The sequence below is a fragment of the Vipera berus genome (genome assembly GCF_964194415.1).
Source record: "Vipera berus genome assembly, chromosome: 2".
NCBI lineage: Eukaryota > Metazoa > Chordata > Lepidosauria > Squamata > Viperidae > Vipera > Vipera berus.
Genome location: NC_138203.1, coordinates 154,498,571 through 154,517,668, shown reverse-complemented (window position 1 = coordinate 154,517,668; position 19,098 = coordinate 154,498,571). Strand labels below are relative to the sequence as shown.

Here is a 19,098-nt window from a genome sequence, read left to right as displayed (position 1 = left end):
AATGAATATGAATAAGGGCACCTCTATGGACATGGTTTGGGATGCTAGCAAGGCCTATATGAGAGGGGTGTTGATATATATGAATAATAAACATAGACGTGCTGTGGAAGCTAGGAGGAAAGAACTGGAGAATGAAATAAAGGAAAAAGAAAAGGCTTTGATTTTGAACTCAGAGGATGTGAAGACTAAGAAGGCTATTAAACTGTTAAGAGGACAATTTGATAAATTAATGGCTGACCAAGTGGCAACCAATTTGCGGTTTGCCAGGCATAATACTTTTTGCAACGCTAATAAACCAGGTAGATGGTTAGCTTATAGACTGAGGAAAAAACAAAGGGCTTCTAATATAGACAAAATTGAGTATAAAGGAAGGGTTGTGTTTCAACAGGATCTTATCAAGGATGCTTTTGTGGATTTCTATTCTAAATTATATGCTAAGGAGAAGATTAATGGAAAAGACATTGATATATATTTGGAGAATGCTAGCATCCCGGTTCTTACGCAAATACAAAAAGAGGAGATTAACCAATTAATTACAGAAGAAGAAATTTTTACAGCAATTAAGGAATTGAAGGTGGATAAAGCACCAGGTACGGATGGTTTGTCTGCGGCTTACTACAAAAATTTACAATTAGAGATGATCAAACCGTTAAAGGAACTGTTCCAGACAATCCAGAGGGGGGGAAAGGTGCCACCGTCTTGGAGAACAGCTTTTATTTCTTTGATTCCGAAGGAAGACCAAGATGCTACTCAAGTTAAAAATTATAGACCGATATCGCTATTAAATACAGATTACAAGATATTTGCTAAGGTTTTGGCTAATAGACTGATGAGGGTTCTGCAACAGGTGATTCATGGGGACCAAACGGGGTTTATTAGTGGTAGACAAATGAAAAATAATGTGAGGCATATAGTTGATGTGTTAGAGTTTTTGGAAAGGAACAACCAGATCCCTGCGGTGCTAATTTTTTTAGATGCTGAAAAAGCTTTTGATCAATTGAATTGGCAATTTTTGATGAAAGTTTTAGAGAAAATGGATTTTGGGGAAAAATTTTTACAACCGATTAGGGCATTATATCAAAAACAAACTGCCCGAATTATAGTTAATAATAGTCTGACAGGAGCATGTAATATTGAGAAGGGCACAAGGCAAGGGTGTCCGTTATCGCCCTTGTTATTTGTGTTAACATTAGAGATATTATTGGTTAAAATACGGAATTCGGAAAAAATTAAGGGGATACAAATTAGAGATCAGGATTATAGATTGAGAGCATTTGCAGATGATCTGGTTGTTACAGTGACCCAGCCAGAGAACTCTGTTGTGGACCTGATGGAGATAATAACACAATATGGGAAGGTTTCTGGTTTTAAAGTTAATATACAGAAAACCAAAATTTTGGCCAAAAATATGACAGTTTCGCAAAAGGCTCTCTTAGAAGGATTAACTGGATTTGAGATTGTTAAAAGGGTTAAATATTTGGGGGTGCTTTTGTCGCCCTCTAATACAAAGTTATATAAAAATAATTATGAAAAATTATGGGGGAAAATTCAAAAAGAATTGGAGAGTTGGGAAAAATTGCAATTGTCTTTGTTGGGACGGATTGCAGCAGTGAAAATGAATGTCCTGCCTAAATTTTTATTTTTATTTCAAATGATACCGATTCTTAAGAAAGATTCTAATTTGGAGGAATGGCAGCGAGGTATCAATAAATTTGTCTGGGCAGGGAAAAGGCCACGAGTTAAACTTAAGATTATGCAGGATACTCGTGAGAGAGGTGGTCTTAAAATGCCTAATTTTAAACTATATTATGAAGCTGCTGCATTAGTAGGAATAAGTGATTGGATTAATTTGACACAAGAGAGATTATTAAATCTTGAGGGCCACGATTTGTTGTTTGGCTGGCATGCATATCTGTTGTATGACAAGAAGGTAGACAATGTGTTTAGAGTGCATATTTTAAGACAGGCATTGTTGAGAGTTTGGAAGAAGTATAGACATAAGCTAGATTGCAAGATACCACTGTGGGCAATTCCAAAACACGCAATAGAAAATATACATGCTGGTTTCAAACATGATGTGACTACGTACAAGGAGATCCTAAGCTTGGAAAGAAATGTTTGGTGTTTGAAATCATATAGCCTCTTGCGAGAAGAGAAGGTTGTTCAAAATTGGTCTCAATATACTCAGTTACGGGCCAGGTGGAAAGAAGACCAGAAAAATGGTTTTACAATGACTGATGAAAATTTGATAAAGCAAATCAGAAATCAGGGACCAGCACATATTAAACGGATATATCTTGCGTTGATAGAGATTGATTCAGAAACAGAACTTGTTAAGGATTGTATGATAAAATGGGCCCAAAATATCCAGGAAGTTATCACAATGGACACCTGGGAAAAGATCTGGGTGAGGAATGTAAAATTTACACAAGCTCAAAATCTAAGAGAGAATTTTTACAAAATGTTTTATAGATGGCATTTAGATCCTAAAAAGCTTGCAAGTATGTATCCGAATTATCAGCCTAAATGTTGGAGGTGCGGTGATGAAGACGCAACATATTTTCATATATGGTGGACTTGTAAAAAGGTTAAGGCCTTTTGGATAAAAGTCTGGTGGAACATGCAGAAGATTTTTAAACAGAGGATAAAGTTTTGTCCGCAATTTTTTTTGTTGGGAATAATTATAGATGCTACAGTTGTGGACACTAAGTTGATGTTGAATTTAATTACGGCAGCTAGACTCTTGATAGGTCAGTACTGGAAGAAAGAGGTACTGCCGACTATAGAAGAGTGGACTTTAAAGGTTTCCGACCTGGCTGAGATGGCGAAGATTTCGGCCTATTTGAAAGATCACTTGCAAGAACGCTATATTATGGAATGGAGAAAATGGATTGAGTTTATCCAGAACAGGTATAGGGTTAAGAAGTTTCATGTAGCATTTGAATAAGTCTTCTTTCTTTTCTTCTTTTTCTATTTTTGTTTTCTATATATATTTAATATTACTAAGGTTTGTTTTATCCTATATAAGCTAGAGAGTGATGGATTTTAGAGTTTATGGTTGTTAGTATATGGTTGTTTATGATTGTTTTTTTATATATATATACCTTGTATTTAGCTCTGGGAAGTCGGGGGGGAGGGGGGAGAGGTAGGGGGGGAGGGAGAAGGGAGGGGGGATTTTTTAAAGAAAAAATTGTATGTTAAAACTTTTCAATAAAAAAAAAGAGCATATAACTTTAGAAGTATACTATGTGCAAGATAGTGATGCTAACATAGAGGACATGGAAGATCAACAAAGACAGTTTCCTGAAACCCTGGATAGCCAAGTATTAATTACAAAATTGGATAAGACTCTCTACTTAAAGCAGATGAACCCAGACAGAAGAGGAATCCAGACCAAACTGAAGATAAATTTTTTTAGAGCAAATACAGAGTCTAGAACTAACAGGGCAACAACATAATGATTACAAATGGTTTGGTTTTTGTGGACCACTGATGGCTAGATGGCCTCCTTTGATTCAAATAATATGTCTTGGAGCGAAGGGATACCTATCTGGCAATTCAAAGGCCTTGGTCTGGAAACCTGATTGGCAAAAAAAGAAAGCCAGAGTTAGATTTAAAAAGTGAGTTCTTAGAGAACCATTAAAGGTTATCCTTTTAGTAATCAGTGATCTATCAGGATCTAAAATAGAAAATGTTTATGAGATAGAACTAGAATGTGTTTATGTATCTATTAGGCTTATTTTAGACATTATAATTTGTGCACTGACATAAGGGAAATTTGGTTTATAGATCCCACGTTTGATGTTAAAAGACATTTGATTATTCTATTTAAGAATTAAGCATTAGCTAAACTTTAAAACAGAATCTGGTTGTGTATAAATAGTTGTAGATTGATAAACATACGCTGTGGTCCTGTCAGTAACATGTGATGTATTAGGATGTGAAACAGACAATGTTTATTAGGTAGAACATAGCTACTCAGCCACTGTGTACATGTTAAATACTATAGTTTTTGCTGTAATGAAATAAGGGAAATTTGGGTTGTGAATATTATTTGGGATGTTAAAGGCTAAATTTGAATAATATAATTAAAATTAGGTAAACTTTAATAACAGGACACAGATATATTTCAATGAAATTGAATTGACAAATTTTTCAACTGACCATGCTATTTCTAGAAATTTATTAGTTTAAACTGGTTGTATGAAATGTTAAGGGAAATTGAGAAGGATGTTTTGATAAATGGCATGGGTCCGGATTACTTACGGAAGCACCTGCTGCCTACGTCAACTTCCCTTCATCCTGTGCGCTCCCACAGAGGGCCTCCTCAGGGTGCCGTCGGTCAGGGATTGCCGGCTGGCGGCCCCCAGGGGGAGAGCATTCTCTGTGGGCGCACCAGCCCTTTGGAATCAATTGCCTGTTGAGCTCCGGATGGCTCCCAACCTTCGCTTTTTCCGCCGTGATCTGAAGACCTGCTTGTTTGAACAGGCCGGCCTGGACTAAGGGTTTGGGTTTATTTTTAACTATTTATTGTTAGGGCTAAATTAATTTAATTTTACTTTTAACTTCTGTATGTTGTATTTTATTGCTCTGTACACCGCCCTGAGTCCTTTGGGAGAAGGGCGGTATAGAATTAAATAAATAAATAAATAAATAAATAAATAAATAAATAAATAAATAAATAAATAAATAAAGTAACCTGAATTGTGTATTGAAAACTCTGTTACTGAATCTCTGATTACCCAGTCATCATGATGCTTTCTAAATATGTAGATTTTAACTGAAAAACCAATAAAACGTGTTTAATTTTTTTTTTTAATTCTGGGAATTCTTCATTGGACAAAAAGGGAAGGGTAAACTGAAGTTTAAGTCACAGCTGTAAATCAGCTTACAATCTTAGATGGAGTTCTGGAATCACTTACAGACACGCAAATTATTTATTTATTTATTTATTTATTAGTTTTTATAAATTATATCCTATCATGTAAAGAAATAGGATTACATTGCTCTAAAGCTTGCTGGAAAGAAGAAACCCTACAAAAATTCCAGCTTTTAAAGTCAAACTTGTTTCCAGCTTTAGTACACAGAGAACAAAAGACAATCAATTTGGGAGCAGTAGTGAAACAAAGCCACGGTGCTTGTAAATGGGCGCACACATTCACACCAAGCTGAGCACATTCTTAAAAACACAGAGGTGAGCCATCCAACAAATGTGGCCACTTTAATACTTCCAGAAATGGTGTTTCATTTGTGGTGCCCTACCTGTGGCATTCTTTCAAATGCTTCGCATGGCCACAAACTTAAGGAACTAAAGCAAATATAAGCAAAAGTCTTAGGCAAAACCTAAGTAGTAAACTAGTAGAAACATGAGAAAGAATGCAAATCTGACAGTATCAGTTTCACATGGCTCTCATGCTTCATTAATCCACCCCCCCCTTTGAAGGCCAATTTGGTTGACAAGAAGTGCAATGATTGGGCAGCCACCTATAAAAAACTGGCAGGCATACACATGACTTACAGAAAGGTTAGATAAACACCGTAACCTTCTACCTTTGCTCTTACCAAAGCATCCTCCAGCTAATCTTACAGTGTGATTTCCTTTGTTTGTCCAAATAGTTCAGTGGGAGCCTTTGTCACTAAACATAAGAATTTATTGTACAAGGCCCAGAGTCACACTGCTTGAGTTGTGTGGGCTTATAAATGTGTGAAATAAATAAATGAAAATATAATATATAATATAATAAATATAATAATATAATATAATATAATATAATATAATATAATATAATATAATATAATATAATATAATATAATATAATATAATATAATATAATATAATATATATAATAAATATAATATAATAAATATAATAATATAATATAATATAATATAATATAATATAATATAATATAATATAATATAATATAATAATATAATATAATATAATAAATATAATAAATATAATATAATATAATATAATATAATAAATATAATATAATAAATATAATAATATAATATAATATAATATAATATAATATAATATAATATAATATAATAAATATAATAATATAATATAATATAATATAATATAATATAATAATATAATATAATATATATAATAAATATAATATAATAAATATAATAATATAATATAATATAATATAATATAATATAATATAATATAATATAATATAATATAATAATATAATATAATATAATATAATATAATAAATATAATAAATATAATATAATATAATATAATATAATAAATATAATATAATAAATATAATAATATAATATAATATAATATAATATAATATAATAATATAATATAATATAATAATAAATATAATAAATATAATATAATATAATATAATATAATATAATATAATATAATATAATATAATATAATATAATATAATATAATATAATATAATATAATATAATATAATATAAGGGATCAGAAGGGAATTTGGAGGATTTAACTGGTTTTTAAACTAGGATATATTGAGGATATATTGTAGCTTCCATATGTTTCCCACCCCAAGATGAGAGCAAACTGTCATGGTTTTCTCTGGTCATGATCTGAGGGGATCAACGTGAACTTGAGGTCACAAACTACCCCTCCTCTCTAAAATATAGAAACCTATATACAATGGAGTGGCTCTAGAATAATGTTTTATGATTATGTAAGGCTAAATGCGCTCCATAAAACAGCAATGCTCTTTAACAAAATGCAGGAATGATGTTAACAAGTTCAACTTCAAGTAACCTCTGAAAGAAATCTAGTCACCACCTCTAATGAACCATTTCATTCTGTACTATTTCCAGATAGAGCCAATTAGCCTTCCAATTATTGTTAGAAAATATACACAGCTTGAGTACCACTGATGTAAGCAGCATGTCAACCAATTATGCATGTTCAATGAATACATTAAGATTTTCACATAATTTTTCAATTGATTAGAAAGTGACACTGTCAGTTTCCATCAATGAAAATTCATTTATTACAATCTGTACATGAAAACCATATTTGAAATTTCTTCTACTCAATAGGCAGCCACTTCATGCCCACAGAAAGGAGAAAGAGAAATCATTTCATGGTATAGAAGAATATATATAATATATTAAATGTGTTTAATGGAAGTAAAATTTGGTCAGAAAATATGACACAAGGACAAGTTTTCCATTACATCCTCCAATGTCAGATGATAGTAAAATGTCTGCTATTAGTGATGTCAAACAACACTCTATGGTAGATTACAACATACAGTATACCATATCCTGGAATTCATTCGTAGCTTTCTATCTTTTATATACATTTTCAAAGTAAATAATTTTAATATATGATATTGATATTATAAGAACTGGGCTCTAATTTGACAGTTGATGGATTTTTTTATAAAAGAACAAACAACCTCTGGTGGGCAAGTAAACCTGAGTGATAGCTTTTTGGTGAAATGTGCAAAAGGAGTAAGCACCATTTGTAGGAAACAGCAGAAATCAAGTGTTTAAAAATCACTAATTTGTTCATAGGTTGATACAAATGTTAACTTTAAAACATTAAAAACTGTTATATATAGTACAATTTAAAATAAATAATTAGAGCTGTAAAACAAAATATACAAAGACACAAATAATTAAAATCATTCCCTTGCAGGAATGAAATAATTCTAAATTATCCCAGTTCTATTGGACACAAATTTTTAAAAAGCAATCGAAAAGGGTATTCCAAAGAGGAATGCTAAAACTGGAAAAGTGTTGATTGCCATTGAGCAAACTCAAACAAATGCAATGGAGTAAGTTCTTCTGTTTCTCATTGTTTACAAAAAAAGCTAAGAAAATATATACTCTTAAGGGAACTGTGTCATGGCTGTTAAAGCTTTAAACATCATTTACATCTTCTGTACAGATGGAGAAGTAATCAAGGAAGTTGCTCTATGTTCCCTTCAAGTGATATAATTTAATTGATTAAATCATTTTGAATGGGTTAATGTGTCTAGAGACATACATTAAAGGTGGCCTCATACATAAGATTCACAGTAAGAAAACAAACCTAGATATTCCATGGAAGGCAAAAATAAATACAGCACATAGTTATCAGCTTATTATATGAAATTATTAGGCTTGATCTTGGTCATTTATTATTTATTTTAGCAGACCTATGGATTTATTTTTAACAGAGGTCTGGCAAATGCACTATGGAGTCCGAGATCAAGGAAGGGACTGATCTCATATAGGATCAGATCAGGACTACATTGATCAACTGCTTTTAGGCACTTAGCTACATCTTCCAATGAGAGTTGAAATGTACCCAATAAATAAAGATGGCTAAAGTTATCTCCTCCATCAGATTTACATTACATTTAATTGTATTCAAATTGGAGCTGCCCTGATAATTTGATTATCACAGGTTGCAACAGCTTTTATTGAACCGAGAACTAAAAAGAGAACTGTGTTGCTTCAATCATGATAACGAAATAAGACGTAGTTGCCATTATTGTCTAGACAGATTTCTCCCAAAGTATTTTCAGTTTTCTGCAAAACAAACTATTTCTACCATAGTGCTCCATCACTTACCCTGAAATGCAATTAGTGTTATCACATTTAGCAAAATGGACACTTACTGAGTACATAGTCTGTCTGTTTTTTTTGTTTTATCTACAATGAATCCATTATTATATATTAGTTTAAATGTTGTAATTAGGCTTTTATACAAAATTATTTCAGAAGGATTTCTGCATTTTTGAATTTTTAATGGCATTTTCTATTCTTTAAATTAGTTAAGTTGTAGGGCAAAATATGATATAGCACAAATGAACCAGAGATCCATAATTAATTAATCATCTCCGAGTGCTCCTGCAAAGGAAATCTTATTAAAGAAAAAGCACCTTCTGTGGTTGTACTTCAATTGTGAATCATCTTCAACAGAAAACATTATGCCATGAAGATAGAGCCTTGGTGGAGCAGTGGGCTAATGCCTCCTTAAGTAACACCAGCTGCCTGCAATTAGTGCAGGTTCGCGTCCCACCAGGCTCAAGGTTGACTCAGCCTTCCATCCTTCCGAGGTAGGTAAAATGAGGACCCAGATTGTTGGGGGCAATTAAGCTGACTTTGTAATAATGCCGCTTGGGGGGGGTGAAAGCCCTAATAAGCAGGCATATACATAGAATGAAGGCTACTGCTAAGCTTGTAAGCCGCCCTGAGTCTTCGGAGAAGGGCGGGATATAAATGGAATTAAAATAAATAAAATAAATAAATATTTTAATTTTCCTAAATTTCCAAGTTTAAGCTCTTTGCATTTTCTCATACCAGTTTTTATTTTGATTGTCATACTAGTTTTATTTTGATTCTATTTCAACAGTTTCAGCTTTTTCTGCTTATTTTTATAGCTTATAGATTTATTGCCTTTTATTTAAGAGTGCCAAATAATTTTTGTTGAAAGAAATCATGGAAAACGCTAAGTAAAAGTTTTTTACTTTTGATCACCAAAAATAAGCTTTTACAAATCTTTAGCGTGTGGAGTAAAGATCTGAAACCATAACAATAGAGACATTAAAAGCACACATACATACACACACAGCACACTTTGAGGGGTTTGTCTAGAGATGACTACAATTTGTCACATTCCCAGTTTGATAATACACAATAATGTCTACCTTTTCAAGTGGGACGAAAGTTATTCACTCTGAAGTACAGTGAAGAGGTTGATAACACACCATTTAAAGCAGTTTCAATGACTCATGCTAGATATGTGGAGCAAAAAGTATTGGTGAGCATAGATGATAGTCAAAGGAACAAACAGCAGGATTGTAGAGAGAATTATTTTCAAAAGTTTGGATTTTCAGGCAAAAAAATGAAATCAATGATGGCACTGTAATCAATAAATTGTGAGTACCACATACTGAAAAAGACTGCCCTAGTGCTGATTTTTAGCCTTGAGGATAACAGATTCACTTGATTCAGCCCTGTGGTTTTTCTGTATCAGAACAGATTTTTAACTTGGAAATAAAAGGCATACTTTCACCTTTAAATGCCAATGATTAATTTAGATCATTACATTTTATTACTATAAAAACAAATATCAAAAAATAAACTAGATACTTATTTATGTCTAATGAGATAATTTCAAAGCTCCATATATTTCTTACAGTCCAATTAGAAAAAAACTAAAGACAAGGAAACAGTGTTTTTGTTGATATTTTCTTATTCAAGTTAATAAGACAAATTCTGTCGAATGGGATGTTAGGCTAGGAGTGGAGAGACCCAGATTTTAGTCCATCTTCAACCCTGGGGAAGCTCATTGGGGACTTTTGGTTTGTTATTCTCTCCCAGCCCAACACGACATCACAGGTCCCAATAGAAGAGAATATGTGTACTCAGGCTTGAATTGTGGAGTCCTTGATGCTCTCTGAGCTTAGATTACTTGGTTGAGTAATGAAACTTTTGCAAGCAAACAATCAAGCTCAGAGAGCACCAAGTCCTCCAAAGCTTCAGATAAACAGAATTGGAAGTCCAACCCCTGCTCAGCCCTATACCATTTCAGACAAATGGCTGTCCAGTCTCTTCTTAAAAACTTCCAGTGTTGGAGCATTTACAACTTCTGGAGGCAAGAAGTTCCACTGATTGTTCTCACTGTCAGGAAATTCCTCCTTACTTCTAGGCTGCTTCTCTCCTTGAATCCATTGCTTCTTGTCCTGCCTTTAGGTGCTTTGGAGCATAGGTTGACCCCCTCTTCAAAAGGTTGTTGTTCTAGGGAAAAATATATCTCATGCTACACTTAGTAATAAGTGTATATTAAATAAAAATGCTAAATAAGAAGACCACATTTGTGCCAGTCCATCACCATAATAAAAATTGATGAAGATTGAAGACGACACCATGCAGGTGTGTTCGCAATTAGACACATTATTTAAAGCTTAAAAAAGTTGTGATGCTTTCCTTGACTCCCACATTGGCCATTCTGCCTTATTTACTCCTATCAAAGGAGTATCAACAACTATCGAAGTTTTTACAGATGATACTTCTGTCCCCGTTTCATAATACCAAGCTTAACTTGCAAAATAGTTCCACTAAGGTATTCTATACATATTTTTTGAACCAGAAGAGTCATGACCATACCAACTGTCAACCTAATACAAACACAGAAATACATTTCCTTTATTCTTTCTCAATTAATTTTACAGCATTACACATAAGCTCTTCCTTGTCTTCAGATCTCCCTTTAAAATGCTGTATTGGTTTCAGATACACCATGCCGATATCTCTGTTGGGACCAAAGTCACTAGGACTCCTAGTAGAGAAAGAGTCAAATGTATCTAAAAAAAGATTTCATCCTAAAACATAATAAACATATATTAAAAAATAAGTAAAAAAGATTTCACCCCGACATACCTGCATTTCACAATCTGCTCGAAGGTTAAGCTCTTCACAGCATTCCCTGGATATTCTCAGAAAGATATATTCCTTTGTTTTTTCTTCAATAATTGCTTCGTATACTTTCTCTTTGGTTCCTTGGGTCAGCCCTGACTTCTCTTTAGTGATCGGTAATAAATAAACAGCATTGACTTTGGTCATCACCAGTCGCCCTGCCAAAGTATCTTCGGAAAGGGTTTCGGTGAGTTTAAACCGTCCAAAAAGTTGTCCATTTTGGGCATACTTTGCACCCCCAGAAACACCAGTAAGCATGAAGCTTGCTACAATCTGCAACTGCACTTTGATGTTAAACCTAAAACAGAAAGTACAGAATTTATTCTAAAAAATGTTCCTTGTAACAAACAAGATAAAAATAAGAAGCCGAAACAGTGTTTTGAAAAATCTGTATTCAGAATCTTTTTCAACTGTTTATCTCGGTATCTTCTTTCATTTTTCAATGGTCTTAACAACCTCTTCAGAATAAATTGTGGGTTGTTGTGGTGACTTAGGAAGTAGGATAGGTATGATAGGTATTTTTCCCCCCCAGTAACTATCTGCTCCATTGACATGACTTGTTACAAACAATGGTTTTTCCATTGGGGGATATATACAGATAAAGACTATTATGTTTTTCTTAGGGTAATATGTAAATGTTAACCTGTTATAAACTTTTCTTTTAAAATTTTGTAAGACTATATTTTCTTCATTCCAGCTCCGCTACTGTAGGCCCAGGAGATCTCAGAGACATGGAATGAATGGCTTTGCCCAAATCCAAAGATGCAAAAGCCATGACTGCTTTTAGACAGGGAGAGGTCAGCTTTTGTTCTGGTTACTTTTTGTTTGGATTATTTTTACATGCTTTATATACAGATGCCCATAATGATCCAGAGAGGACAAACAGTACAAAACATGACCCTCAGAGCCTGAGGGGACAAGCTGTAAGGAAACATGCAACCCAGCCTGAAGTAAGTGCACTGATTGCCTATTTTGTTTCCAGATGCAATCAAGGAAAGCCTTTCCCTGCACCACACTGTCCGTATCTTTGTGAGCAGGAAATAGAGAGAAGGTTCATTCTGCTTTCAGTGGAGGGATATGGATGTAAGATACAGTTTTCTCTGCATGGGGTCCTAATAATAGTGTCACTTAAAAGGCAACTCGCACCAACTCTGTCACATTTACATGTTAGCTACCGGCTAAGACCTCCCTTTTACCAGGTATTGTCAGGTGCAAAGAATCAGGACCATTTGTAAGGTTGCAGCTTAAATGATTTATTGAAGCCTATACACAAGGATCTGGTCAACTAAAGGTCAGCACTAAATTGGCGCTGCACAAGAGCCAACAGAATTCAAGAGGACGTCTGAACTTGGATCTTTTATGGCAACACAAAGACTCTAAACCGATGGTGTGTTTAACTGCACCCTCCAGCTCTGCCTGCTCTTCCTTCTACAGGTATTGAGGTATTGTATGCTTATAGGCAGTGTAATGAGTGGAGTTTGTTTCTATATTTTATTAGTTTTTATTGGAGAAAGACTGACTGAGCTGGGGGAGGAGTCAAATGGGGAATTAGTCTGGAGTCTGGAATCCCTACATGGGCATAAGAGGGTAAGTTGAATGCTGTTGAACCTTATCTCGTCTAACCCAGGCACAAACCATCAGTCAGAGAAGATTCCTGTGTTATAGGCTTGAGCAATAAACAGCTAATTGAGATTTTCACAAGTGGATTTGATTGTTCACGCCTGACAGTTTTATTGATTTTATTAAAGATATTTAATTACATTATTTACTGAAAATAGCTTATTTCTTTTAGCATTCGTACTGCAATCCTAGAGTACAACATTGTTATAATTAATTAAATTATAAACTAAAATAAGGCCATGGGAGCAACTACTGAAAAACAGTTCCATGGAGCTAAAGCAATATGCCCTCAATATGTTAGATTGAAAACATTAGGCACTGTAATAATTTATGTGTTACATCCAGTAGTTATAACAAGAAAACAGTATGCATTATCTGTAACTCAGTAAAATGCTTAATGCTTTAGATGAAGTAGATAGTGGTCCGCAAAAGCTTAAGACACAGTAAATGTTAGTCTTTAGGTGTTACAACACACTAATGTTTTTTGTTTCAAATGTGATTAGGTTTATAAATTGTTAATGCAAATCTCTTTTGATTGTCTAAGATTCAAAGTATGTTTAGTACAGAGAACTGTATTTTAAGAGGTTTCTTAAACAGCTATACTTGTTCTTAATTATTATAATCAATTCACTTGCTGTCAACTTTGCAAACTGCTCACTACTACAACTTTCTAGGGTTTAAACCAGCAGCTCCCAACCTTTTCTACACCCTGCACCCCTAGAACGCTTCTGATATATTCTCGCACCCCTTATAAAAGTTCAAAATAACGAATTATTCACATACACTGTAATTTTGAAACTTCTAAACCCAAGTTTTTGCACCCCCTGGAATATCATCTCCTACCCCCAGGGGGTGCAAGCACCACCGGTTGGGAACCCCTGGTTTAAATACACAAAAATTGAGCATATATTTTTATGCTGTTTACTCCTTCCCTTCAAAATTATAGTTGAAGAATATAATTCATACCTAAAATTAAAAGGATAAGAAACTTAAGAAGCCTAATTTGTCAGTAAAGAATATTTTCTTGGAAGAAATATGGGCAGCTGAATTTTGATACAATAGACCTCTCTTCTATTTTTTTTTCATGCAAAAGCTTGTGGAAATGTACTATTTAAAGCTAAAGCCAAGACTTTTAATTTTAAAAGTTTTTATGTACTAGAGATTGTAGTCTTAATAAAATAGTATTAAAAAACCTGTTCAACTGAAACGCATAACTTTTAAAAACATGGTTCCACTAATGTCCATTAACTTGATCATTTCTGTCATCAGCAAAAAATAATAATAAATGTTAATACTAAAGCAATTGTTATTAAAGCTTACTACAAAGTCTTGTAGTAAGTCTATTACTATAAATCAATAGATTCACAAGCCTTCTTCCCCTTCTCCTAAATCTCAATTTAATATCAAATATATGAACCATGCCTACTGCAAAAGTTGATTTTAGAAACTAGCTATTTTAAATGACAGATATAGTAATATGGCTCAAAATATGGAAACTACCAATCTACAGGATCTTCAAAATGTATAATTAGAACTCTGTATGCATTGCTCTGTTGTTTAGAATAATTTCACTGTACATGAGAACAATTGCCTAATATTTAAGGATCTGCTGTCGACACTTAGAATTAGAGTCCAAATTAGTACCTTTATCATGCCTCACTAATCATATTATAAGAAACTATAATTTATTTTTATATTGTAAACCTGAAGATCTATTCTTGGTAGGGCTCAGGAGCTATAGGTCTTTAGAAAGTGACCATGTTGACCATGGCTGTTGTGAGTACAGCTCAAGAGCTTCTAATCTAAGGTATCATAGATTCTCCATGTCAATAGCTGAAATCCTCATACATTTTAAAATTTTAATTTACTTAGAAAGTGAAATACAATTGTTTTCCTAGCTATTAGAAATGACATGCAGTGAAGTCAATGGCTAGAGGCAATTCAGTGAAATAAATGGGAGGCTGAGATTAGGTACATCACACTGGAATGATCCAGAAGTTTACATATATATCTTTGTATTTCTTTTAATATGTGTTGCTTTCTCCAAAGGTATCCCGCTCACCTCTCTCTCACAGATACACGTTAAAAAAGCATGCTAAAGTGAAATAAGCTGATGCATTCTAAGATTTATTTATTTATTTATTTTATTTATTTAATTGAATTTTTATACCGCCCTTCTCCCGAAGGACTCAGGGCGGTGAACAGGGCATATAAATAGAAGTACAAAAGTTAAAAAGAATTTAACTACTGCTATACTGGCAAAGAATGGCAGCAGCCAGCTCCATTGTTTCCACTGCACTGAGCTGCTAACCATGGGACAGCTGACCAGCACACTAGGTGTAGTGATTCAGCTCTACCCTCAATTGGCTCTCAGAATTCCGGAAAATTTAGCAATCTGCTGTTGCCAGCTGATACAAGCTAACTCCAGCATATCACTGGATTTAGTATGAACAAATGAGAATATTTCTCCTTATACAATTACTGCAAGAACACGAGATGGCAAGAAAATTGTTGTTACCAGTTCCAGAAACAGACATATTTCCAAATTACTAGGTTGCTGGTTCAATGTACGCCATGCACAAATTCACAAACTTTAGGGGCTGTTTGAATCTAAAACCCACGTTTTTAGGACAATGGGCTTCAGAACAACAAAGTGTTAGCAGCTTGATTTCAAAATAATAACTAATAGGAATATAATGTAAGACTTACACTGAAAGACTAAAGGCCTATCTAGTCCGCATCTTATTTTCAAAAATGAGAAAATAGATGTCACAGAAACCTACAAAACAAAAAATGAGGGTTCTTTTTTGCCATTGCTCCTGAGCAAATGAAATTCTTGGGTGTTCTGTATTTGCTGATCTATAATGCCTTAGAGCGGCAAAGACACACAGATAAAATCAAGGAACTTTCCATAGGTTATATTGTGCTGCCAATAAAATGTCAATCAAGAGATAAAAAAGCAATGGATAACCAGGACACATCCAAACAGAAGATGGAGCTGTAAGACTAATAAACAGAAAACAATGTTAAAATACCCAATGGCCAAAAAGTATATTGGATTAAAAACAAGAAATAGTCTGATACATTTTCAAGTCCATAAAATTCTTTGCAATATTGATTGGGACAAAAGAGTAATCTTAATAAGTGTATCCAAGCTCTGATAACAAAAAGGAGAATCTTGTATTGAACAAAGCTTTCCAATTCTTTTTTCTCACTGCAGCTTATCCAATCATCTTCTGGAATGACAGAGGGTGTAATACTGGAATAAATAGCAATAGCAACAGCACTTAGATTTATATTCCAACCCATAGTACTTTACAGAACTCTCTGAGCAGTTTACAACGTCAGCACATTGTCCCCAATAATCTGGGTCCTCATTTTACCAATCTCGAAAGGATGGAAGGCTGAGTCAACCTTGAGCCCATTAGGAACAAACTCCAGACTGTGGGCAGTTAGCCCGCAATACTGCATTCTAACCACTGTATCACCAGGACTCTAAAAAATAAAATAATGTTTTATTTATCCTAAGTAGCACTGCCTGAAGGGCTCAGGGAGACCAAGGAACTACAGGTAGTCCTCGACTTACAACTATTCGTTCAGTGACCATTTGAAGTTACAATGGCACTGAAAAAGTGACTTAGGACCATTTCTCAAACTTAAGACTGTTGCAGCAGCTCCATGGTCACACGACCAAATTTCAGATGCTTCGCAACTGGTTCATTTGACAGTTTGCAGTGTCCCGGGGTCATGTGATCAACTTTTGTGACCTTCTGACAAGCAAAGTCAATGGGGAAGCCAGAATCACTTAATAACTTAACAACACTTATTAACCATTTTACTAACTTAACAACCACAGTGATTCACTCAACAATGATGGCAAGAAAGGTCATAAAATGGGGCAAAATTCACTTAACAACTATCTACTGGGCTTGGTTGTGATCATAAGTCAAGGATTACCTAAAAACTACAGCAAAGGAGACAGAGCAGCCCAACTGTGACAGTCACGTCTGCTCATGCAGCTTTGAGGCTAGTCCAAGAATTCCTAAAACCAAACTGTATGCTCTTTGCTAAGTAACCTTTGTACTGGACCACTATAATATATTTGACATGTGGCTGCAGTTCCGGCAAAATACAATTGTCTATCCATTAATGGGTGAGGGCAATTATAATCATGTTCCATATCTACCTCAGGTGACTACCACTTTGCTTTTGAGTGCAATTCAAAAGTACTGATCATTACCTAAAAACTCTGTATCAGAAAGATTTTGCTGAAAACCCCTGCTTTTCGAAAGTTACAGCAACGGAGGCTTGGAAACATAGATTCAAATAAATTTTTAAGCTCTTAAAATTTTGCTTTTCAGGAGAATTTCTGAGGAGTGAATTTTGTTCATAGAAAAGCATAAGATAGAATATGCTAATTTGATTTGCAACAGTCCCCATCAATTGATTAAACAGACATTAAGCAAAACCACCACTTACTTGCTGACTTCTTTATACTGTGCTATTTCCTCAATATAAAGGAGATCATGTAGTCGTGACTGATAATTACTCTTGGTCAATGATTTATCCAAGACAGATTGTGTAAATAGCTGGTCAGCAGACAAAGGGATCTGATATCTGATCAGAAGACTCTTGTCCAATTCAGTAGTCTCGTTTGGCTCAAATTCTACAATTGTCTTGGAAGTGGAATCCCAACGCTTGGCTGTGGTTAACAGTTGCTGACGTGCATTCATCCGGTATTCAAGATCTATTTGCAGCAGATAAAGAAAATAAATAGATACCCTTACTAAATTATATTTAAATAATCAAACTGCATATGGCGATGGAATTTTTTTTAAAAAAATCAATTAACATCATCTTATAAATAGACTAAATCAAATTAAAATAATTTTAAAACATTAGGCTATAGAACTTTGGATATCAAAAAGCAATTTTATTACTGGTATGCATTAATTTACTTTCATGGTGTTTGAAGGCCTATAACAAACACTTTTGTTATTAAACAACAGTTGGCTTTAATGCATACTATTTCATTGTACTCTTATATTTAATCTAGTAACATTATGAATACTAATTGCTTGCAAGTTCTTTTTCTGTGCCTAAAAACATATTAGCATCACAACATATGGATGGTTTTTACATTATGCTGGAGGATCAACATATAAATACAACGTAAGTATGATTTCTAACGTGGAATCTTTGAAATCCTATATTTACTCACATTAAAACTTACAGTAGACTTCATCCTTACTTCTTTGGCAAAGACAACTGAAAAGATCAGCAGATTGATAGGAATTTTTAGCCTCAAAAGGCATACTTAGAATGTCTTACAGTGTTCATGCTGTAGCTTCATACTACTAGAATCACATACATAGCATTGCCATATCAGAAACCAAATCTGAGAACAGCTGTGCTACATATGCTTAGCAGAGTTTTGTTTTTAGCTTCCAGTTGACCACCAGTCCTGGGTGGCCATAAACATACAGGTAGCCCGTGATTTACGACCACCATTGAGCTCAAAATTTCTGTTACTAAGCAAGATAGGTCCCATTTTATGACCTATCTTGTCACAGTTGTTAAGTGAATCACTGCAGTTGTTAAGTTGGTTAAATGAGTTTGGCTTCCCTATTGACTTTGCAGCTGTTATAAATATAAACCAGTTGCCAAGCAGCCAATTTCTGATCATGTGACCATGTGGCCATGGGATGCTACAATTGTTGCAGCTGTGAAAAGCAGTCACCTTTTTCAGTGCCATTGTAAATTCAAAAGGTCACTAAACAAATGGTTGTAAGTCGAAATTCTGAAATCCTTTTTAGGTAAGTCATGAGCAGACTTGTGAAAACGCTAATGACAGTCTCCATGTAAATTGGTTGAATAAATAAAATGAATCTCTGAGTTCTTCAGAAATACACTTCCTTCCATTCCGAATGCTGAGGGAGACAAAGCCAATCCTTCATATATAACTTAGAAGCAGGTTAGGCACACAAAGGAGCAATCAAAACTCAAGCTAGACTTGCCAATTTCTCAGTACAGCAATTTCTTTTTCAA

General features: G+C 34.1%; 1 protein-coding gene across 6 annotated transcripts in view; it reads right to left on the bottom strand.

Annotated features, from left to right (window-relative positions):
- HELZ (helicase with zinc finger) overlaps window positions 1–19,098 on the bottom strand; it is a 169,778-nt gene that overhangs the window by 84,819 nt on the left and 65,861 nt on the right. For all 6 annotated transcript variants that reach the window (XM_081317976.1, XM_081317978.1, XM_081317977.1 and 3 more), the window contains 2 exons: window positions 17,530–17,797; window positions 11,395–11,728 (listed from right to left, as the gene is read on the bottom strand). In XM_081317976.1, the coding sequence (XP_081174102.1) occupies window positions 11,395–11,728; window positions 17,530–17,797 (602 nt within the window). The remainder of the gene's footprint in view (window positions 1–11,394; window positions 11,729–17,529; window positions 17,798–19,098) is intronic.